This window comes from Struthio camelus, chromosome 3 (assembly GCF_040807025.1).
Source record: "Struthio camelus isolate bStrCam1 chromosome 3, bStrCam1.hap1, whole genome shotgun sequence".
NCBI classification, from domain to species: Eukaryota; Metazoa; Chordata; class Aves; order Struthioniformes; family Struthionidae; genus Struthio; species Struthio camelus.
This window is the reverse complement of record NC_090944.1, coordinates 70,198,103-70,223,092: the sequence shown is the minus strand read 5'-3', so window position 1 is coordinate 70,223,092 and position 24,990 is coordinate 70,198,103. Positions and strand designations below refer to the sequence as shown.

The 24,990-nt window shown below is 36.6% G+C and overlaps 1 protein-coding gene across 2 annotated transcripts in view; it reads right to left on the bottom strand.

Annotated features, from left to right (window-relative positions):
* Nucleotides 1-24,990, bottom strand: part of LAMA2 (laminin subunit alpha 2) — a 393,833-nt gene that overhangs the window by 274,623 nt on the left and 94,220 nt on the right. For both annotated transcript variants that reach the window (XM_068938256.1, XM_068938257.1), the window contains exons 2-3: nt 17,191-17,361; nt 12,822-12,934 (exon numbers count right to left, since the gene is read on the bottom strand). In XM_068938256.1, coding sequence (XP_068794357.1) covers nt 12,822-12,934; nt 17,191-17,361 — 284 coding nt within the window. The remainder of the gene's footprint in view (nt 1-12,821; nt 12,935-17,190; nt 17,362-24,990) is intronic.

Sequence of the window (24,990 nt, the reverse complement as noted above, 5' to 3'; positions counted from 1 at the left end):
AAAAGCTCTAAGGTGGGTGTCTCTAAAACAAACCAAGTTTCAATTAGAAATCTTACATCTCTTCTAATAAGATAAAAGTTCACTCATATGCAAAGCTCAGTCCCCTTTAGTTAATACCAGCAAAACTGTAATCTTCAATATGCATTTTAAAAAACAGTTTAAAAATGCCTCCATGAAGAAGAACAATCTCAACTTTCTCCCTACCCTGCATATAACTGCTAAAGAGGCTAAGGTTTCTTTAAAAACATTTTCTTCTCCTTCAGAAAAACAGATCCTTTATTGATACCTCTCAACTTTTCCTCATGTTATAAGTAAAAGATGATTATAACTTGTGTCAGTTTTTTAACATTTAAGAGCAAAGTCTATTAAAACTGTGCACTTTATAAAATGTCAAATAACTGCAAAACTCTCAAGTTGTCCAGGTGATGAAATACCTAAGGTACATTAAGCTAAATGGAGGGAGTTAGTACCTGTAAAGTTCCTGGCAATGCCAATGTTGTTGTTTGCAATTTTCTCTGTTGGTTTTCTCCATTGCCCACTGTTCAGTTGTTTGTGGAGGCCTGAAAAGGAATGGCTGCTTTCCCTTGACCGTATTTGCTGCTCACCATTGGTCTAGTGTATACCAGAATTGAGGGCTAAAGTCAGTAATTCCTTTTCATCACCCTTTCAAAAAATGGGAGAAAGCAATTCCTTTTTCCTTTATTTTCAAAGGGTAATTACTTCTTTCCATGGAGAGAGAGTGTGGTGAGGAAAGGAAAATTGATGAGAATGACAATATTCAAATCTTTCTTCTTCAAATCTAGACAACACGGGAGAAGAACAGAAAGGTTCTTCTTCTATTTTGGTGCTAAAACATCAATTTTTTTTTTTTTTCGCTTGATTCAAAAACTAATATTCAGCCTGGGTCCTGTCCCGTAGTGAGTTCTCAGTGTAAAGAGAGCGTTGTCCTTTCCTTCAGTGAGGTTTCCACCCAGTGTCCTCTCAGCTGCTGCATTTCAGAGTGACCTGTGTGTTCCCCTAGCCTGAGAATCAAACCAGTTCACAGCCAATTTTTAAGCTTCATTTCTAAGTTCTGGAATATATTAATCTCAAAACCTAAACATTTAAAACCACTGTCAATCTCCTCATCTATTCTAGACTCATATCAAATCTTTTTTATGTTTTATTTCCATAATGACAATATTAATTTTTATGTATATAAAACAAAGCTATTTAGTCAGACACAGGAATAATAGATGAGAACCTGTTTTTCCTACAGAATGCTTTCTTAAGAAGTTGTTTAAATTTACTTTTTGTACAAGTGACAGCAAATTCATGCACTAAACTATTTTACGAATGTGAATTTTAAAGACCTTTTTCAGTGTTATGTTTTCTGTACTTTTCAGCACAGTGGTAAATAGTACACAGCATATAAATAAATACTTGTTTTTAGTCTGAGGTGACATCCATCTGTTATCCACCTTGTGGAGAGGGATGCAAACATATCTGAAACTGCTGTACTACTAGCATAGAGCAACTTCTACATTACTGATATTTAAAACTTTAATATTTCCCTCAAACTGGTACTTTGAGAGTTCTCTGTAAAGCACACACTTTACCAGACGATAAAAAACATCATCTTCAGGACCTGAGATTTTGATTGTAAGCTATTTAAGGAAAGATCATTACTACAAGCATGAAGTAGGCATGTCCTAATTTATTCCCATTCTCTGAATGAGAATAAATGGGCTCAAGGCTCTCCATCTCAGAGCAGGAATACTGTGTAATATGAATAACTTGAACAATGAGAAAAAAAGAAGATTTCTCAAAAGTATTTTAAGCTTTTTGTTTGTTTCTATCTTTTTTCAAATTCTCCCACGTACCGTGCTTCATTTCTTTAATGAAACACTGAAGTGGTTAAAAAGATTGAAAAAATACTCTGGCAGAGTTTTTAACCTGCCTCATGTCAGCAAACTTTGGAAATTTCAAGAACATACACAAGGAAAGAAGAAAATGGAAAAGAAATGAGATTCTCAATCTGATTTTCAGATCAAAGTAATGTATGCATGCTCAGGCAATCATTTTAGTTTTTGGTTCTTAATATTTTTTAATTGTCCTCAAGACTTCTTTGGATATGGATATATGGCTGTATGGCCCAGCAGGAGATATATGAAATGTACAAAGTGAATTCTAAGATGGGTAACTTTTTCTTCTATGCTTCCATCTCATGCTCCCCTTTTACAAATAGAATTTACTTATGAATAATTAGAAAATATAATACTTTAGGACTCACAACCAAGAGAAAAGTATTCTTCACCATGAAGTAGTATGTTCTGTGTAAGAATAGACCATAGCTCTGTTTCGCCATGTTTTGTAGCTGCAAAGATACAATACATACCCTTCTCCAGTTTGTTCAGGCACTTACACCACATGAGTCCAAATCAAACAAAAAAAAGCATTAATGAGTGTTTTCACTGACCATCTGAACGACGTCACTGAAAAGGGAATATTTAAGCGCTTCCACAGAGCATATGTCTTGCTGCACGTGGACTTGGCAGAGCAAAAAGAACAATTTTGCTATCAATAGATTTTTTTTATTGTGAAAGAAATATATATATTCATTATTCATTGTTCAATGAACAAGGAATGACTTTACACAGCCCCAAGATCTGTTTAAATATTTACTTTATTACTGTTATTACCTTTTCTTAGAGTAGTTTAAGATCTGTCAACAAATCTAGACTACTGTAGGGTCAGGGAAAAACTGTTGGTAAGTCAGATTCAGTGCTCTTGACCAAGCTTTGGCCTACTGTGCTTGTTATTAAGAGTAGCAGTATTTTACCCTCTGGCACATACTCATACTTGAACATCTTGCTATCTATCGGCTTAAACAAAAGAGAGTTAAAAACAACCTCAAGCATATTTCATCAAATCATTCTATCAACATTGGCACAACTGTGCAAAGAGCTACATGCCATTCATATGGCAAAGTGCCTTCTTGCTCCTGCTCCCCTAATCTTAACTCATATACAGAACATTACCAAAAAGCAACTTGGTCAATGAATAATCCAGCTCTTAATACATATTCTGCTGTCTTTTTGTTACCGTTAGCTTTTATAATGATCTTGCCTCCCATAGAATCTTGTTGCTCAATGAATTGTTTCAACTTTATCATAGACCTTACATTTTAATTACAATTTTGTGATAAATAGCTAGCTCAACAGCAGCACTATTATATTTCATGACCACCAGCATCAGCTGCAAGTGATTTTTTTTTTTTAAAGTTACCTTTTGATTCACTATAAACTACTCACTAATGACATTTTCTCAGGAAGAAAAGTCTGTTCAAGATCCAGCCTCCATGGATCCCAATTGTCATGCCACCGGTCTCCCAGCCTCTACGACTCTCTTCAGTACCACAATTGCCAATAATACAAAATCAGAAGAAAGCCTCATAGTCATGTCGAAATGTACCAGCATCTGTTATTCAGGATTCAGAAGCTACAATAGAGTATTTAGGACCTATACCTGAAACTATTTGCCCAAGGATGGAAAGAAGAATAGCACTTCTAGTAAAAGCCAAAATTGCAAAGGGAAAAATCGTATGTATATTTATTGTACACATCTAGGCAAAATTTAAGGCAAATAACCTCAGAAAGAAAAACTATAAATTCTTGAACTGTTTTTAAATCTTTGTTGGTATGTATTAGGATACAAAGCTGAAAGGAATAGCTTACTGTTAGAAATCTTTCTGACAAACCACAGAGCAATAAAGTTAGAGTGTGTAAAGACTGGGTAAAATAATCACCTAGAGATTTATTGCTCATACAACTACTTAGTCCAGATAGCAGCACTGTATATGGTGGGTATTACAACGGATCTTTCAGGACTATAATGGCTTCCTAGCATTTCAGGATGCTTTGAAGAGTAGTCTCTCCATGTATTATTTCTCCACCCAAGAAAAACATTCTTATCTAGTGCTGCAGAAAAGTCAGCTTGAGTAACATTACTAATACATGTTTATTAGAACATCCAAAAGCTTAATGCAGCCAGTTACGGCTGGCATAGTTGTGCACTCTTGACCGCTGGCTAAGGATGAGGGTCATTCTTTTTTTTTTTTAGGCTTTTGTCTGAGTGATATGAATATGAAGCTTAATTCTGAGACAAGAACATATTCTCTCCTTCCCACAAAAGGGAAAACCCATGAAGTATACTTGCCAATATATATCAACCAGGTAGTTCTTAAAAGCATTCACTGTGATGTCAAAATATTTACTACAGTTCTGTTTGCTTTCTTGATTCCTAATAATTATGTTTCCTAGGCATGCTTGCTCTAAATCATCACTGGTATATTTATGTGCTGTTTGTTTGTTTGTTTGTTTGTTTCAAATCACTTCATTATAAAATAACTTCAACTCCAATAGTTGGCTTTGGTTAAAAAAAGTATCAGAATGGCAAAGCCTGCTTTGTTTCATCCTATAGATACCAAATTATTCTATTAACAGCAAAATCCAAACCTAAAGAAATGGAAGAGAATTACTAAAACGTTCAGATTCAAGTCTGCAATGGCAACCAAATAAATAAATAATCAGTTTTACAACTAGAATCCAGTTACAAGTGCAAAAACTGGCTGGAAACTTCAGCAGAACAGAACAGGCCTCATTCTTTTTCACATGAGTTCCACAGTCTCATTTTCTTGGTTTGTTTACATCTTTTTAGGGCTTTCACTTTAACAGTCCACTGCCAGTTAGGTGTAACAGCCTGAGAACTGGCCTCCGGATTTTTTTGAGATAATGAAATGCTTTGTATTTTCAAATCTTTACATTATTTAAAATCAAAATGATTCATATGCAAGAAATACTAAAATATTCAGGATGACAACTCTTAAGTTGCAGGCACGCACTGTATCCCACAACCTCTAGCGCTCATAGATCAGTATTTTATACTTTCAAGTTTTACAATTATACCAACTGCTCCTGAGAGGGGTGGAACTGATTTCCCTACCACCTCCAGAAATATGTTCCTGGCCCCTCCCTCATGCTAGCATTAAAACTCACACAGCAAGCCAAATTAGCAAATTGATCTGGCAGAAGCCTAACCCTCCAAAAAAACAAGACAAGACTAGTTTTCAACCAGATCCAGGAATTGATCTGGTTCACTGCATGGCTGCATCAAGTGCTAGTAGAGCCAGATCAAGGGATATAGGAATGTTTAGCCCAGCTAGGGGCATGGAGAACGGGTTAAAGTTATCATGAAACTGCAGTGTTACACTCTAAACTGACTTTGCTTCTGTTTGTATTTCTCTCTTTAGACAACCATTTGAGAAGATGGAGAAAACAGACTGACATTTGCTGGTGAGATGCTTCATAGTTTGGATTTATTTTAGTTTCTGGTCTGGGGACAAAGAAAAGCCACTAGTTTTATCTTTACGGAAGCTTCTACAAAAGTGTCTCAAACATTTAAAGCACAGAATTGTTAGTAAAAGAGAAAAAGAAAATACCAATCATAAACATAAGCAAAATATTTGGACACGTGTTTACAAGTTTAGTATGTGAAGACCAACTGGTATTTAATTTTACTTATCTGGTTCATGTATTACAAGGCTAAATAGTGTCATGAACCTTCTGTTTGTTCCTTTAGCTGTTATGTCAGAAGTTCTTCATGGCAATCCATTTGGAATTTTTTTCCACTGGAAAACATATTTTATTCTCCAGAGAAAAGAAAACATAACATGAAAATCAAAGATTCCCTAGCAATATACATGAACATTTTCTGTACCATTGTGTGGCTAGCGCGTAAAGGCTATTTCAGGATGGTTGTGTGGCACAACAGGTTCTAATTCCATGGCCGCTCTTTGATTAACTATTATCGGTTTTAAAAAAACTATAAGCTATATTAAAAGAAGCAGTGATGTTCTGAAGTATCTTACCATCCAATTTACACTGTATTTCATTGTAAGAGAAACTTAAGTAAATCCTTAAAGCATTAGTCTATCCAGACCTAATTGCATGGTTTAGCTGGGCAGACACAGATCTGCGCAACACGTTCCATTAGCTTTTGAAACCAGGCAACAGGGATATGGTTCCAGAATGCAAAATCATCCTGCAACTTCTAAGCAGTCAGGACTCAAAAGCCTGATTATTTCGCCCTCAGGAAGACAGCAGATTGGACAGGGATGCAGACTCAGCAGTTTCATAGTCTCTGCCACTAAATTTGCAATATGACACAGTTCCTAGAATGTGTATTTTCAGACTAGCTTTGGACAGAGACAGTGAAACAGGAACAGTCTCACTTACTAGAAACACAAAGAAAAGGCTAGTCAGAAAAGACAGATTTATTTCTGAGATTACACAAGTATTCCAACCTAGTTCCTCCTACAGCCATCTTTTTGTAACCTTCACAATCAAACCTTAGATGGGAGGGGGAAGAATGCCAAACGTGGGCAGAGAACAGGTGATGAAAATAAGAATTTAACTGCTCATACAATCTTCCATTAAATACTGCCATTCTTTAAGATAAATGTATTAGGGAAAAGTAACTTGTCTCATTCTGGCCACACATATGGACAATATCTTCAGCATGGTTCTATATGACTGTACCAGTCACACTTGCCTCAAGTTATCCTTGGTAAATAAACATGTGATCTCTGCTGCTGCGTGACAGCGATGATCTCTGAAAAAGAGCTGTGCTCGCACAAGATATCTGGCTAATGTTGTGCATCAAGGGATCTAACAGCTGGAAATGTTTCATTCAAACAGCTATCAACACAGCACAGTCATACTGGCACAGCTAAGGAACCAATGGCAAGCAAGGCCTCTTCATAGGAGCTTTCTTCTCTCCAAACACAGGTCAGCAATATTGCCTCATGTCATGGGAGAACACCACCATTTTTGTGTACCCAGCACTGATAGACTTTACTCGAAATCTGGACTCTGTTCAGATGCAAAGCTTGCAAGGGCATATCCACATTAGCGGTTTCATTCAAACAAGGAGCGTGCTTTTGAAGTGTATCCTTTAATATGCTTTGATTCACATCATGAATACATGTTGGAGCTCACTAACTGCATTCCCTTCAGATAAAACTAAACCAGCAGAATATGCTCAGAAGCACACCTGAGTCATGTGAACTGCTAATGGACATTCAGCCTGCGGTCCATAACAGAGTCAGTTTAAAGTAAATCTCCTGATAAATGGACAGTGTGGAGGCTGGGTCCTCAGCATCAATAAACAGAAGTCTTCCCCGACTGAGCCACATTCTTTGCTAATGGAGACACAACCAAATATCAATATTCATATTTTTTCCTCAGCTGGTTTCAAATTTACCCAAATGTTCAATAGAGGTCATATTTCACATTATGTATGTCAGTCAGTCTTCAGCCTAGCAGCAGATATATAAACACATCATGTATTGCATGCAAACCAAAAATCAAGCTTTTTTTTTTTTTTAAATCAAGCAGTATAAAGCATAGTACCAAAATGATGACTCACAGTCCATTTTTCTGCATATGGTATCCATAACTTAGCTGTGAAATACTACTTTCAAGACTGTACTATATGCTATTTCTGATGTTTGCAGTTGTCCTACCCATAACAGCAATGGAGTCAAAAGAAGTATTTTGCATGGGACTCTTCCTCTCTAATGAGCGTTTTTCAATTTGGTGGTGAATGTGCACACATACACACACACGCATGCACACACATTCTTTGCTTCCTTTCATTAATAGGAGGGTTGGTTTTTCCCCGCCTTTTAAGCTCTTCCCACAGACTGCCACACTGAGCTTTTGTAACAGTCGTCCTGTTATTTTCATGTCCCAGGCTGAATTTCTCCATTCAGCTGGTCACAGTTGCCTAGGTCTATCATGTCTATCTTTTGCCATAGAGCCACTGAGTTATGCAATCTTGTTTAGATAAAGCAAAAGAAATGCACAACATTCAGTTGTTCTGCACTTCTTTTAATCTTGCTGGCATTATCGTTAGTAGGAAGAGCTAAGAAAGAAGGTGAAATATATATGCATGTGTGTGTGTGCGTGTGTTTGTGTGTGTATGTGTATTTCTGTTCTTGGGTATTCAAGTGAATCAAATAATGAAGAAAAAAAAAACAGTTAAATTCTCCATCTGAATTATACCTGGGCAACATAGAATTACAAAATAATGACTTTAACTGTCTGCTTTTCATAAATGTTTTTCAAAATGCTTCTGAGAAAGTCAAGCCATTATTTTCCTACTTCCAGTTATTCAGTTCTCTGTATAATTTCAGAAATGCCACTTCCCAAAGTATTACATGTGCCCCTCAAATAATAAGGTCCATGATTCTAAAAACTTATATTCTAAAAAGTACTGAAATGCACTTCAGAAGAAAGAGAAAGTGGGACTGCAGTGATTTCTATCCAGAACACAATTTTTCAGAATCCTTTTTTTCTTCCCTCTTTGGGGCTGGGGGAGGAGAGATGAAGGAGCTGAACACTACCAGCACTTAAAGAACTCAAAATTGATTAACTGCAGTAGCTTTACAGAGAAAATGACTACAAAACTTAGTGATTCTTACTCTTGAACCAAACCTTATGAGGTTCTGAGGACTTTTAGCTTCTTTAGAAAGATCTATCCTCTTTAGAAATATACGGCTGGAAAGGATTACTTGGACACTAAACGGATCTTCCACAGTCTCTGGAAATTAAGTTGTAGATATTAAGTCCAGAAGTTACTGCCAGAGCATCAACTCAGGCTCCACCTGAGCTCCACAAATGCTAAAAGTTACATAAAATATTCTAGCGCCCTTTAAAAAAATATAAAGTGCCTAGTAAGAAAACCAAAAACCATATAAATATCCTAGCATAAATATCATTGCAGTATCAAGGATACTGCTAACGTCCTAGTTTCCTGCAACAGCAGGGAATTTGTTAATAAAAGTGTCCTGATGTGTGTAGAAATCAGGAACAGATGGGCTGACCACCTCCCCTCAGACTGCCAACTGGTTTTCCTGTGTATTTGCCAATTTTCTTTAAAGATACTCTGCTGATCTTCCACAACAATGTAAAAGCATTAAACCACTTGAGAATTTGGGAGAGCATGAGTATGGGGAATATGTTCTCCCTCGAAGTCCATGCATTTCCATTTTGCTAAATCCTTTCTCTGTATTTAACAAAAGAGCATAGCTCTTTGAAGAGAAGGAGCTTATAAATAAGAGAAGGCTTATTTCCTATCCTCCTAAAAACTGCGCTCTGCGCTCTAGACCTGAACTACTTCTGTTGCACTTGAATTACCCCATCTTTCCTAAGGCCAAACCCACAGTTCCTGTACAACCAGCAGGAGCAAAAGATGCAGAACACAGCAGACCTATTCTCTTTATAGTCTGTGAGCGTTTCACAGATGCAATGATCTAGCACATTGATGGACCTACCCTGTTGAAATCAGATCTGCAGTTCCACTTTCAGGAACCAGGGCAGCTCAGCTTCTCAATTTTAAACTGGATTTAAGTTTCTCTGAGCAGTCCATGCACATCAAAGAGGAACTTCTACCAAATAAATATGCATTTATATTTGGACCTCCTACGCACTTGTTGGATGAAAAGCATTGTAAAAAATAATTTCAGATGTATAGCTATGGATAGTATTGCAGAATATTCTTGTGAAAGAGATAAGACAATGATTTTAGAAATGGCCAAATTCAAAAACTGAAGGGTTAAGAGCAAAGCATAAATTAGCAAAGATGCTGAGAGCCCAATAGTTCCAGCTTTTAACTCATAACTTCTTCATGGGGTACAAATTTCAAAGGTACCTTAGTGAATTAGGAGCCTAGCCTCCATTGCAGATAAAAGTTCCCTAAAAATATTACATGACATCTCAAATGTGTGTGTGAAAGAAATCTCTGCCTTTTCCCAACCTGAACAATAATCTGTTCGTTCCTTCTGAAGTTAAAGGCATTTCACTTATTGAAACAGTTCATCATTTATTGCTAACTACTGTACAGCATTTTTATGACTATGCTGCACAATAAAGAAAAAAATATGTAAATGCCCCCAAAGGTCAAGCATTATTAAATGAAGGAATTATAATTATTTTCCTGATTTTTTCATGAAATTAGGATATGCTAAAAGCACTCCATGTACTGTCATAATTATCAGTAATAACACACACACTAATGCATTCCTGCAATTTACAGTCCATTACTTGTAGATTTGTCATTTGTTATTTTCATCTAACAAAAAGAAGTTAAGCATTTTTGTACTGAAGCAAGACTATATCAACGCAAACATAGCAATTACTGAATCTCATATAAGCCAAAGGTAAAGAACAATAATGTTTTTAAGTGAGGTCTCAAAGATTTCTTGTGACCTTCATCCATTCACTACTATATACTTCTAGCTGGAGGAGCAATCTCAGGTTTTACTGACTACTTTATTAAAGCCTACAGTGCTGTATTTACAGAATACCATAACAAGCAAACACAAAATTTCTAACACTCCGCAAAACCCAAACAACTCTATTTCTTAGTGGCAAGACATACTGGACACTCTAGAAGCCAATCAAGTTGCCACATATTTGTTAGCACGTTTTGGGGAAGAAAACTGTTCTTTCTTTCTTGTAAGGTGGTGAGTAAACAAAAAGTGCATACCTAACTACATAGGCTACTCACATCATAAACCAAGTGCCAGAAAACATTAGTGACACAAAGCCTTTTCCCACCTCTCAGACATAAATGTAGCCTCAACCCGGCTACTCTCACAGCCCAGCCAGTACAAATTAATGGGCTTAGGCAGAGGCCATTATCAGCATTAGTCCTGTGGAAAGGACTGCTAATCTTTCTTTGAACAGTAAGCAGGACAACATGGGAGAGAAACATACTCAAACTTGAGCCCTGCCTCACTTAAAAAAACAGAAACAAAAAGCCAAAATAAAACAAACCCACATAACACCTCGTGCTGTATTGTCCATTTGCTGTCAGCTGGCACACGAAGTCTTTTAAATATACATTTGAACAATCTCTGCTTATTCTTCAATATAGTCACAAACTCTGTAGTTGCTAGCTTTTAGGCTATTTTTAAAAAACAAACTTTAGGAAGTACACACATTTGGTTATTTATTATGACAATCTAGATACCGACACAACAGAAAAAACAGAAATTGTAATGTTTTAGTTTAGCGGACCTGGCCTACAACAACTACACAAGTAAAACCTCTGGGGAAATGAAAAACAAGGATGCTAATTTAGTTCTAATGCCTGAGAGCTATCTACATGTTAATAAGCCATAGCCAACAAGAGACACAATCCCTTGTTGTATTGGCAAACCAGCTAATAATTCTGGAAGTTCAAATGAACATTTTAAATTAACCTTCTTTAAAAGGTTTAGCGCTACTAACTAAAAGAGAAACACGCATTGAACACTGTGGCAGATATGAGGCCAAACACCCACATTTATGACTCTGTCATGAATCACGACGATGTGGGCTCCAAAGCCAGAATGCTAATAATTCTTCTAGGATTCAGATACTCTTCTTCCAGGTGTAAAGGAGTAAGAGACCATGTCAAGTACCCTCCCAGTACTTCAGGGCCAACAATAAAAGGAACTTACAGGCATGTTTATCATTAAATAATTTAGATGGTGGTTTGTTTTCAAGAAACAAAAGACAAAAACTAGAAGTGCAAGCACCATGTTCTTTGATAACTGAACTTCTGAATTCTGGACTAAAATTAAGACTATGACCTCTTATAAACAATTTTTTTTGTCTGTATGTGCATACACAGGCACCTACATGTCCTGCCTTTATTTTCATTTTATTTTCTAACAAGCTATGTTTTTTTCAAGTCTCTGTAGGTGATAATCAGCTATTGACCTCTTCAAGGAAGGGTAGATGAGAAGAAAGAAAGGAAGATAAGGGCAGTCAGGTTTCAGGAGAAAGCTGTAAACTAATAATAATATGTTGAAACATAAAAGTATCTCAGTGAACTGATCACAGAAGAAAGAGGAGGTGGAAAGAGAACTCCCTCTCTAAAGAGGCAGAAAAGGGGACTTTCCCTTTTTTCTTCACACCAGAAGAACAGATTATGTCTCCTTTGCCTCATTCAAGTTGAAGACCAGTATAGACAAGAGATGATTTTAAGAGGAAAATGACAAAGATTACTTGATTATCTAGTTAACTGAATACCAAGATGGTCAAGTTTAATAACACGATTAATAACTTTGACATCAGATAGTTATTCTGTACTTATGTTAGCATGATAAAAATAGAAATAATTTTTCTTCAGCCCTCAATTCCTCTTGCTTACACACCTGGAATTTTTCTAGCATTTTTGTAAGAGTTAAATAACTGTATTCTGTAAAACTACAGGTCTCCAGCAGAGATTTCAGTGATGAGAAGCAATTTATTTAAGGACCTTGTTAGCCAAACTCTTCCCTTTACTCCCCAGATTCTCCTTCAAAAACCCACTGTATGTGCACCTATCCCTAGCAGAGCTAAAGATTATGCTGTTGGAGTGTACAGTAGTATGTTATTGAAACAGTAAAGAACAATATTGTAAACATTAATTTTTCCCTTTGAACCATCTTTTATTTGGTTTTAAAGAGCCAAGCTAGAAACTATGATGGAAAAAAAAACTGAAAATGTTATATTTAAAATAATTTTAAACATTACTTCGTAAGTGTGCACGTGAACTATTTTTAATCTGGTACATTATGTTACAATGAATAGATCACACTCAGCATTATCCATATGAAAAGTTTTAGAAGAAGCTGAGAGTGTCTTCATGATACAAAAGCAACACAGAGTGTAGAGGAAAATAATGCAAATCAACTATTGCATAAGAAAGAAAGCCTTTGCAGAAACAAATAGATAGGAGAAGTCTACCTGTTTGAGGTCCAATGTAATGGTCACGTAATGATATTCAATTCCATTCTGGATGCTAGGGCTTTGCCACCAAGTGTTCTTGCCATCAATTGCATTTGTTATAGGATGTCGTTCTGTTAGAGCAGTAGAAACACACAAAATAAATGTAATTCAGAATTGTTAGGAGATCTAAATTGTTTTAGATCTAAAATCTAGACTCAAAAACAATTATAGAACTAATGAGGAATCATGGTAACATAAAAAACAGGAAATTTATTTTTCCTTTACTCTTGAGGTGCATATAATGTTAGCTGTCTAATTTTAGTTAGGATACAAAAGGTGATTCAGAGCACCTAATTAAATACACTTGAGATTGTATAGAAAATATATAGAAACTGTAGGCATCTAAATCAAATGGTATGGACGCTTCCTGTGATCTTCCAAACAAAAATTTGAAGTACCGTAAATTTGCAATGCAAACAACAAATCAGGAACCTGAGATCTGACTTGCAGGGAAACCAGAATTACAGTAATACTAGTACTTGAATTTCTAAGCCATTTCTAAGCACACAGGAAAATAATGCAGAAATCACTCCAGAATGTATTTCTCAATTAGAAAATAATCTGACTCAGATGCATGCATACAAAGATAGTTCTCTTGGGAATAAACCATCAGCTCAACGTCCAAGATGCGTTTTTTTTCATGTCCATGTTTACTCTGTGTCAATGTCCCTAATAAATCCAGAGTAATAGGAGAGAAACGTATCTACAGCATGAAATTCTTCATGGATTTCAAGATCTCCTGAAATACCGTAATTTGCTTACAGAGTATTTTTTTATGTTGCTTAGACTGCATTTAGTCAAATCTCTAGGTCTTTTTTTGTGACCAATTCATGTTTTTCTCCTGTATAAACTGGACAATACCATAATCTCAATTTTAAAGGATACAAAGGATCTAGTCTTATATATTTTGAAGTCCATAATTGCCTAGAGCAAGACTGTATATTATGGGGAAAATAATCAAAAGTTAATTCAAATATAATAAGCTTCTTTGACCCAGGTTCTGTTTGCAAGAGCGTAAGAGAACATAAAAAGGCAGGAGAAACCCTACCCTTCTTATTAAGAATGGCTTCCTAAAATGATAGGTTTTCTTTATCTAAAACTGAAATATGCCTTACTACTAGCTAGTCTTACAGTTCCAAAAAATTAATTCATGAACTCATTAATTTACTTGTTATTCTGATTATCGTTTAAATCAACCTGCCAGATTGATAGTCTTTGTAAGTCTGTTACTTATTACACCAGCCACCTGTGGAGCACAGGAGTCCTAGCTCATTAAGGAAAGCCAGAATGTCTGAACATATTTAAAGATACAATTAAAGTGCTTGTTGGAGGGAAGGAAGGCATCAACCCTCAAAATTGAAAATGTCAAAAAATGTATTTAAATATCAGATTATGCAGTGGCATTAGTGGGCACCAACATTTACAAGTAGAATACTGGTGGTATAAGTGGTATTAGTGGCATTATCTTTTTACAGAAAAGAAAATACCTACACTTTACGTGAATGAGTACACTTCACTCACAGCTCTGATCATCTTTAAAAACCTTTGCTTTGAATGAGTGCTAGCAAAAGTCACCTGAAAATCAAATGCAGAGCTTCTCCGTGATTGTGACAGAAGCTGTCTAATTGGAAATTTTGATGTAAGTCTCTGCAGATGAAATTGATATAAAGGCATGTCATGAGAAGGCAGGTTGGGAGATGAATTAACAATTAACAATTAACTGTTATTACCATTATGAAAGTTTAATCATAATTAATTTGAAAATACTGATTAATTGCTGGCATGTTTTCCCTATTTAAAAAGGAAAAGAAAATAATATAACATTTGCAAGAAGAACTGGATTGCAAATGCAGTTCCAGGACCAGTCTCACTGATGGATGATAAGGGGGAGAACTTACAGAGCGAGCCCATCAAATTGTACTCTTTAATTTGGGCTCACATGTGATTAACCAGGGAATTTGTGTTCATTTCCTACTACAGTAATTAAGGGGCGGAACACCAGACTTGCACGTTCCAGGGGGATCATTTAAAGTCTGGTTACATTACATGGCTCTCTTATTAATGAGCCATCTCTGTTTAAATAAAGCACTTCCTTCTGCCAAATGAACATTTCAAAACCTTAAAATGAGATGTGGTTGGCAACGAAAGACCAGGCATTCTGAAGCCAGGCAGATTCAATTTTATATGAGGACAGGAGTGGGGGGAAACACAGATACAAAGTATTGAAGTGGGTTTTCCATAGACATATACATATATATATATATACACACACACACACACACATACATATATATATATATATATATATACACACATACACACACACACATATATATATATATAAATAAATGAGTCCATGCTATCTAGTATTATAGGCAGGACATAGGGACAAAGCAATTCAGCTCTGTTTCAGATTTGCTTTGTGAATTAAATAAATATGACAGAAAAAAACTTGCATGTACCTCTAAACACCCATCTATAAAGAAAGGACAGAATCTATTGTACAGTCTTTCTGCCGGTCTAAATGTTTCTGAAAAGCCCTGAAAGCTTCTCTGAATGAGAGCTACTACTATAATATAACATATCATTTGAATGCTTATATTCTCACTTAATATAAAATCATATGACCTTTTCTCAGAAGGCAGTGGTTACTATAATTAAAGAAGACATTAAAATCTGGAAAACTGTCTTGGGAAAAAAACTGGTTCCAGCAGAGTTCAGACAAATGAAGTAGTCTGTACTCAGGCAATTATAATTAGCTGTCCAAATTCAGGATGGAGAACAACTGGATAAATAGGCATTTGGCATAAAAGCATCTGGGGATTATAATGGAGCAGTGGCTAAATGTCTCTAAATAGCGCCACACCATTAAGGAAGGGAAATATCTAAGCAGAATGTATAAACAGGAATATAATCTGTCCATTCTGAAGCAAACCTTCATCTCTATTCAGTGCTGTTAAGAGCTCAGGTGATCTTTAATAATGATTAAAACCTCTACAGAGAAATCGTAGAAATGCAATTTGCATAATTAAGAGACCTAGAAAACACAACCTGTGGGAAGAAGGAAAGAACTGGGATAGCTCAGGGTAGAAATGAGGCAGAGCACTAGTAACAGCTCTCAACTAAGTAAAAGATCTTTGTAAAGAGAATGGGAATAATCTATTCCTTGTACTGACTGAGGTTAGAGCAAAAGATGACATATTTGAATTTCAGTAAGGAAGATGCAGATAGATTAACTATTGGGCAGGGGGAAGTTTTGTAATGAGAAGAATAACTCTAGGACAGATGGCCTGTCTGGAAAGATATAGTCATAGCTAGCTCATCCTCTCTGGAGCTAGCGGATAGATTAGATGTCTTCTTTTTTTCTGTGGCTTTAAGCACATGCACTAGTGGAGCATAAATATATCTGAGATAGATTTTACAGGGGAACAACTGAAAAATAAGAAATTGTCTTCATGAAACTCCACAATTCTGAGTCTAAGCTGCTTCCAGTACTGCATATCTTCAAGTAAAAGCTGCATCAAGTGTCTCTCCACTACTCTACCATTTGCAAAGCCAGCGTACCCACACACACACACAAAAGGGCATAGCTAATGCTATTTACATCTTTCACTGAAAGGCCATACTTGCGTGATCATTTCTGACTTCTAATCTTTCTTACTATTCGTAACAGGTTAGAACCATACATTCTGAACCTGAGGATAACAAATTCATATGTGAAAACTGATTTTGCTTGTGGCTAGTCTTTAAAAAAGCAGTTAGCAAAGGCCAGTTTTAGCAGAAAAGAATAAGCTATTAAACTGTGTGGCGTTCCATTATCTTATCTATTTTTGCTGACTCCGTGAAACTGAATTAACATCAAACTAAAAAGAAAACGATCTCAGAATATAATAAAGTAAAACTGGAGTTAGCTCTGAACTGAAATTTCAGATGTTACTTAGAGCAGCCAAAACGTTAAAGTTCCCCATGTATGTATGAACGTAAAAGTAATCCGCTTTTAATTCATGGTGACCCTATATCAAGAGAATCAACATATCAACAACAGCTGTAGATACTTTGCTCTCCTAAATCTGAATTTAGTTGCTCCACTTTAAGTATCCAAATTAGAAGCTTCAGTTTGAGGCGTATACTCAACAGATAACAGATTTTGAAAAAGTAATGAAAGAGATGGGTAACTTAATTTAAAAAGAGCAAGACAGATGTTTCATATGATCTACAGCTTTGTTCTGTTTTTGAATCTCTCCTCCACCACCAGTTAGTTGGTGTTAAAACCCCTGACTGTCTTAAACTTAGAAAAATAGGAATAAAACGAAAATGGCAAACATACGATGTGGAACTCTACTCCTTTGATCACAAATACGGCACTGAGGGTTCCTTGCAGGCTGTCCAGGAACATGTTCAACAAGTTTACAGTACATTTCCCGGCCCTTTTCTCCACAGGTAGCATTGGTTGTGATGAGAGCATTAGTAGCCAGGTTCAGTACTGCGGGAAATAAGCCTGTAAACAAAATAAAAAAATAAAATCATAAACAGAAACAACAGAAGGGAGGACAAGATGAATTTAGTAGCACAATCAGAAATTTTCAATACACTTATGGTGTTAAAGCAAAAGGCTTAGTTTTCAACACTTATGGAGAACAGAAAAGCAACAACAACTTCAGTTTTGAATCTAGAATTTAGACATCAGAATAAAACCATTCATACTGGTGATTTCCTCCTCATTCTCTTCTAAAACTTAAATTAGTATCTTCTGGTTGTATCTGAAACAGCAGCAGAATGCCACAGGAGAAAGTAAGGCATGGAAACATTCAAAGCAGCATAATAAAATTATTTTTTCATAACCAAACCATTATCTTGTGTGCCTAAACAAGTAGATATTGAATCACTGTACACAAATTACCTATGGCACCTATTTGTTAGTCTTCTTTCCTGTTTATATCTTCATGGAAGAGCTTTTTCTTCACAGACTGCAACACTTATATATATTACCCTATATTACTGTTCCACTTAGAACTTCATGGTCACCCTTCTCATCAGAGGAGCAGAGCAATTCATGCAGCAACATGAATAGCATCTGCATGTCTGGTTTGCTTCCTGCCATCCTTTCCTGAAGAAGTGAATAGTATAATATGGCATTATATCTTTTATAGCAGTACTGTTACTATTTTTTTCAGATGCACATGCTGCTTGATGTATTATGATTCGCATTCAGCACAGCACTTTAGCACGTGTCTGAGTGCTCTGCTGAAGTGAGTTCTATGTAGCAGTAAGTTACAAAGATTATAAACCATATGAGGAATGATCATTAAGTTGGGTCTACTCTCCCTCTGTGCTGTGATAAAAATTATCCACGGAGACAAATTGATGTGTTGGGCTGAACGTATACATTAACCTTTTACACTGGAAAGCAATCAGTACGGCATCTTCAGAAAAGGGGTTTTGTCATGGCTACAGGTTAAACCAAAAGAACAAAAAAATTCCTAGGTATGGATTGGAATCACCTTCAGCTTTATTTCATGACAGTTTCCACTGGCCTCAAACCCACTCTTCTACAATTCAAACAGCCTATTGTATTATTCTAACCTTAGAATAAGGCTTTAACCAAAACTGATTTTGCAATTATTGTACATTTATAAAGCTTCCTTTATAATGATTTTCCTTTTCCTTAGATGGATTAATACAATACTTTTCAACTGATTCCTTTCGATCCTTTTAACTCCATCTCCCGATTGTCTCTGCAATTAACCTGTATGACATCTAATTACCAAGCTTGGTGGTCATGGTACAGATGTCCTCTGATATTGTAAGTCAGTGACTCTCATGCTCACTTTAAAACCATGCTAAATAAACTGCTTGAGCAAGGCAACCAATTAGTTACTAACCTGTTCAATTTATATAGTCAATCAATAGTTGAGATTTTATTGATTTTGTAACTTGCTTCTCCTTTATAGATTACAGTTTATTTTCATTACATTTTAAAATCTATGCTTATTCTTGCTGTATTTTTATTCAAAGCATCCAATGATATTTACTGTTTTCTACAACAGGGGCACATGGTAAAGCCTGTGTAAGCATTAGCAGTGCAGATGAATTGTTAATGGCTGTGCAAGTTCCTAGGATGACTTATAGCCTCATTGTTCTCTTTTTAGGCTGTCTAACGTTAGTAGTGTAAAAGCCAGTAATTATTTAGTCTTGAAGCAGAATCTGGCATTTGGTTTGGGGTGGAGCAGCTTACTTCCTTGAAGGGGAGCCTGGTTTAAAAAGGATAAAATGATCCTTCATGAAATGAATTGCAGTACATAGCAACAAGAAAATAAATCCTTCAAAAAACAGTGGAACAGCTGAAAAAGAGCATAGGAAAACCCTGTAAAGTCATAATTTATAAAAATACTATACACATAACCATTATATGTCTACATGCAAACCATATCAATGTTCTAAGTTTTAAGTCAAGTTTTAAATTTAAGGAACTTACATAACTTAAGAGTACTTAAATATATCAGTTAGAACATAATTTCACTCTCTGATAACCTTTATAAATACAGTGCAACTTAGGGCAAAAGTTGACCATACAACCTTGCACATAATCAGCACAAACACAGGCAGAAAACCAGCATTAGAGGTTGTGACCGACCAATAAACCCCGACAATGGAAGAAGGCTCAGAGGAGACAGGCTAAGGCCATGCACCTGTGAAGCCCAGGGAAGAATGTAGGCAGCAACTGACTACAGCTGTTGCAAGGAAAGTTGAATCTATACCAACACATGGGGGACTGGAGGATGGTCTTTGCTTTAGATAAATGGCTGTGTCAGTTGAGTGGTTCAACTGACTGTATCACAGCTGAGTGATCAACTGCTTGTGTAAATGTTTCTCCCTGAGCTCATTAAAAGAGTGTGAATGTCTCCCTGAGTTAGCCAAATCAGCATGGGTGGAGGGTACATGTGGCTCAGCCCAACATAGAACATAAAAACTGAACGACTAACAAAAGAATTTCAAAAAAAAGCAGCAGGCTTGAGCTGGCTTCAACCCATGTACTCCTTCCTGGCGGCTGGGGACACCCAGAATTGTGACGGTGAGCATATTACAGAGACTGGTCATGGGGATCACACTTGTGTTGTGCTTGAACTGTATATTGCAATTGCTATACTTTGCTAAGTGTAAATTACACTTGTGTTGTGATCTCAGTATATGGCTGTATCACTCTGCTAAATCAAAAATCCTGTGTAATGATGTCAAATAACTTCAAGTAAGTGAATTGATCGTTAAATGTTACACCCTCCATGAGTGAACTATCTAAAAGAACCTGGTCACAAAGTGTTGAACTCTGACAGATGTTTCACTGAAGATACTATATCAAGATTGAGGTAGGTGGTCCCTCCCCTCTACTCAGCTCTGCTGTGACCACACCTGGAGTTCTGGGTCCAATTCTGGGCTCCCCAATACAAGAGAGACAAGTACCTACTGCAGTAAGTCCAGCAACAGGCCCCAAAGATGATTAAGGGACTGGATGCATCCCTTATATGAGGAAAGGCTGAGAGAGCTGGGACTATTCAGCCTCAAGAAGAGAAGGTTTTGGGGGGATCTTATCAATGTGTATAAATATTTAGAGGGAGGGTATAAAGGAGACATTGCCAGACTCCTCTCATTGGTACCCAGAGGTAGGGCGAAAGGTAACAGGCACAAACTGAAGTACAGGAAGTTCTGTCTATATAGGAAAACACTTTTTTATGTAAGGGTGACAGAGCACTGCAATAGGTTGTCCAGGGAGGTTGTGGAGTCTCCATCCTTGTGGATATTCAAAAGCCGTCTGGACACAGTGCTGGGCAATCTGCTCTAGGTGACCCTACCTGAGCAGGGGTGTTGGACTAGATGATCTCCAGAGGTCCCTTTCAACCTCAATGATTCTATGATCCCAGTGTCTCACAGTGTCATGTTCCACCCCTTGCAGGCTCACAGGAATGGGCCTGGCAGGCCAAGAGCCAGAGATGCCCAAAGTGCTCCTATACTGAGTGCAGTACCTAGGATTTGGTATTGAGGAATCCCCCAGCACTGGGATTTTAGCAAGTTTAAATTATAATTAATAATTACACGTTTGACAGTTTTCTGTACACTCTATATTTCAAAGAAGCACCAAGAGTATCTTTGTTTGGGCCTGGAGTTTTCCTTGGGGGAAGTGAAGGGAGCTTTTCTGCATTAGGTTGGTATTTAGAAGGGGGGAGACAGTTTACCTTCCATTGGTAGGGGAGATGGAATTCACATTTTCTTTCCTCTAATTTGAATTTCCTACCATGAGATGCCATTTTTGCACATCAAATCTCAAAATACTTTGATGTAACTATTAACTGTCGTAAAATGACCACATGTCTTTAAAAGGGGCATTCCTCTGACATGCAGTTTCTTTTTTGAATTGTAAATGATTGGAGTTTGTCAGTTTCCAAGGAACATGACCCCAAACATATGCACTGCGATTTATTTATCGATTCTTTAGAGACAATCTGAATCTGCTTTAATGCCTGATGTAGTTAGAGTGTTGCCTATCTGGTGCAGGAGTAAAGGACCCTCGTGACTGAGTCTGGAAACACCTACGACACAGCTCAGAATGAAGTCATGACTATCTCTAGAGATGTTAGCCCACTCAAAAGAAGCAAAAAAGAAACACAACTGAAATCAGAACTGGAAACCAATAGAAATTCTACTCTACCATATTACTGAAGGGCTTTCTGGTGTGTCAGCTGTTTTGTGTATATTTTTTACTCTGTGCCAGCCTGCAGGTTTTATGAGATGCTCAGAGGAATGAAGGCAGGCTACAGCTGTATCTGAAGCAAGTGCTCCCCAGCAGCCACGGAAGGACTAAGCAGTACACTTTATTCTGTGACAGACTGCCTTGTTTAGCCCAAAAGAGGGCTTGGCTTTTAAAGAACATTTGATGTGCAAGACTGATGGGACAGAGGAAGCAATGCTTTTCATATTGCTACCTAGCAATTAATACACATAATACTTTCACAATATAAGCATGAAATTCAGGCAACATAGAAGATGAAAGCATTTGTTGTCTTGAATCCTTTAATTAGGTCCTTTGAATTTGAAATGAAAATGTGCATGTTCCTGATACTAATATACACTCTTTTCACTTTTTAAGATGCTATTCTAAGTGTTGCCATTTATACAATCATAAAGCAGCAGGAAATAGACAAGAGAGGTGCAGGCACCATAGTTCCCTTTTTAGAGAATTTAGCCTTATTTTTCACGAGAATAATAATGTAGAAGAAACATTTAAAATAAGCGGTGTACTAGTCCCAGGCATTTTAAAATTCAGTTTCTCATCAAATTATAAAGTTTATCTAGTAATCAATCTCACCTTGAATTCTACTGGCACCCTGCTACGAAATAATTCCATCACCTACTCTAATAATAGACAACTCTTCTTCCTTTATTGCCAAATACTTTTGGTAGTCACTTGCTCCAGTGCAAAGACTGGGTAAAATACCTCTGAGTCAGAAAGTCATTATCTCTATTTTATGTAGCTGAAGTGCAACCAGAGAAATCCTACTCCTTTCAACTTCTATATCAGCTGTATCAGCCTTTTCCCTTTTTTTTGTCATTGGCAAGAAAGAGATTTGCATTCATTTTTACCTTTAAAAATGCCAAAATTCTAGTAATTACATGAAGGAAACCGATAGAAAAGATAGCTTGTGATTAGACAGTGGCTCTAGTGGCTTTGGTTCAATTTCTGGTTTTCCAACAGGCTTCTGTCTTTGTTTCAGATTCCAACCTATGAAATGGGCTCATTCTTCCATTTTCCACTTGATGTCTATAAGCATAGAAAATATTCAGGGGAGCTTTTAGAGTATGGAGGTCTGACAGAACAGATAGTTTGTTCAGTGTTGATAGATGATTAAACTATGAAAGGAAAATAACACAAAAACTAATCGAATTATTTAAAATGGTGTATCATACAAGGGAGATCAATAAAGTTTGCACCAAAAAATTTGAAACCGGCTCAGCTCTCTATAGATGATAACTCTAGCGCATGAAGTCAATAGAAACAGTTTTAGAAAAAAAATTGATAAAGCTGAACAGCAATAAATCTAGAGGAAAAGATAATTTTTGCCTACAAACTCCAAGGAACTCAAGTTTTCCATTGCCTCTGTATTGCTGAAACAGGGCTTGGTTCCAAAGTGGTAAATACAGCATCAGTTTTTAAAAAGGCTCCTAGGTCAAAGAAGATCTGAATATTTTAAAGATTAAAAACAGTGGATGCTTGGATCATCAGTGTGAAATACTGAGTCAAGGTGTTTCTTATAGAGGCCTCACAAGAGTCATATCTTAACTATACTAGAGATCTTTGTAGGAGTTGGCAAGCATACAGACACGGGCGATCCCCTCAGTTCAACGTATCTGGATTAAAAAACAAATTTTGACAAGACTCCTCTAAGGCCTTTAAAGGAACTAAGCTATCAAGACATAGGAGGGAAGGTCCTGACGTTGAGGTAATTACAACAACAACAAAGGAAGATGGGAAATAACATTGGAAAAACACAATGAGCTCTGTTGAATCCTGTTCTGTTCAAGAATTACATGGATAATTTAGAAAAGAGGATAAAAAGTAAGGTGACATTTTAGTGATGGTAGAAATTATTCAGGATAATCAAAATTAAGACAGACTACAAAGAGTTGTGGAAAAAATCAGTGTACGCTGTGTCTGAGTAATAAAATGTCAGATGAAATGTGGTACTAAGGTATGTAAATTAACACACACAGAGAAAACATGATAGGCTCTACACTAGCTATCACCACCCTTGAAAAAGTTATGGATATACCAATGAAAATATCAGGCTAGCAGAATATCATTACATTAGTGCATAAATATGCACAATACCAACTCAAATACTGTATGAAATTCTTCATCTCTCATTTCCAAAAGGACACGGTAGGGCTAAAAAAGATATCAGCTTCTGAATGCAGAGATTAACAGTGAATATTCTCATTGTCACTGAGATTAATATGAGTCTTCTACTAGGAAAAGAACTGGCTAGGAGGTATATTTAATTATATAGCTGTATATAAAATTATGAATGGGCTTAGCAAGTAAATGTTTAGAAGTAAACAAGCTGAGTTTAGTCACTCTTTTACCACAGATTAGGGGTTCTGATTCAAATCATCATACAGAAGTTGCTCTCTTCATTGATTGGGGTTTTTTGTTTGTTTATAAATGGAATTGCTTTTCAGTATAATAGAAATTAAATTCTACAATATATTGCTATAAAACATTTTTATTGCAAAAAGCAGGAATAGGTTAAAAAACTATCAGACCAATGCACAGAACAAGAGTTCATCAGGGACTGTTAAATATGAAGGGTTTTGTGATCAGTTTTAGGCTCAGAACATCCCTAAATCACAGGCTGTTGCAGGGTTTTATCCAGAGAGGTATCACTGTACTCATTCTCTTCTTCTCCCTAAGGAACTGTTCCTAAACCATTCTAGTATCTAAGACTGGATAGATTCAATATTGCTGTTCCTATATACAGCTGTAGTTTTTTCTTACTACAGCTTGTAGCACATCCAGCCCAGTATCAAAGTTTACGCAAACTGGAGTACAAACTGGAACCTTAGTTTTGTGTGGAATTGCTATTGTAACCGTAATATTTTTGCCAGCATTCATTTTTTTCCAATGGCCATTATCCTCTGTACTACTTTACAACATTACTTTACATCCACAGAGGTCTCATTAATGGCTACTGACCCTACAGATCCTCAGAACAGTCTCCAAGATTTGTGATTTCCTTGCAGTTTTCTGCAAAGCAGAACTACCTAATTCGTTTCCTTTTTATGTTTTCCTGCATCTCACTGCATAAGGGAACAAAACAACCTAGTTTCAAATGTTTTCTTTTATGTGCTTTTCAGATTTCCTCACAAAACTCCAGCTCATAAAAGCTCAATGACTATCAGTGGAATAAATACCACCAATGTGATAACTGGCATGCTGCCCTACTTTGTCATGCCCTATTACCTACCTCTGCCAAACTGACAAATTTTCCACATGCTTTATTGCGATAGTTGAGATCAGCAGAAGCACATGAGCTACCCAAGTAGCTTGTACAAGACATTTTCATAAAGCCTGTCAGCT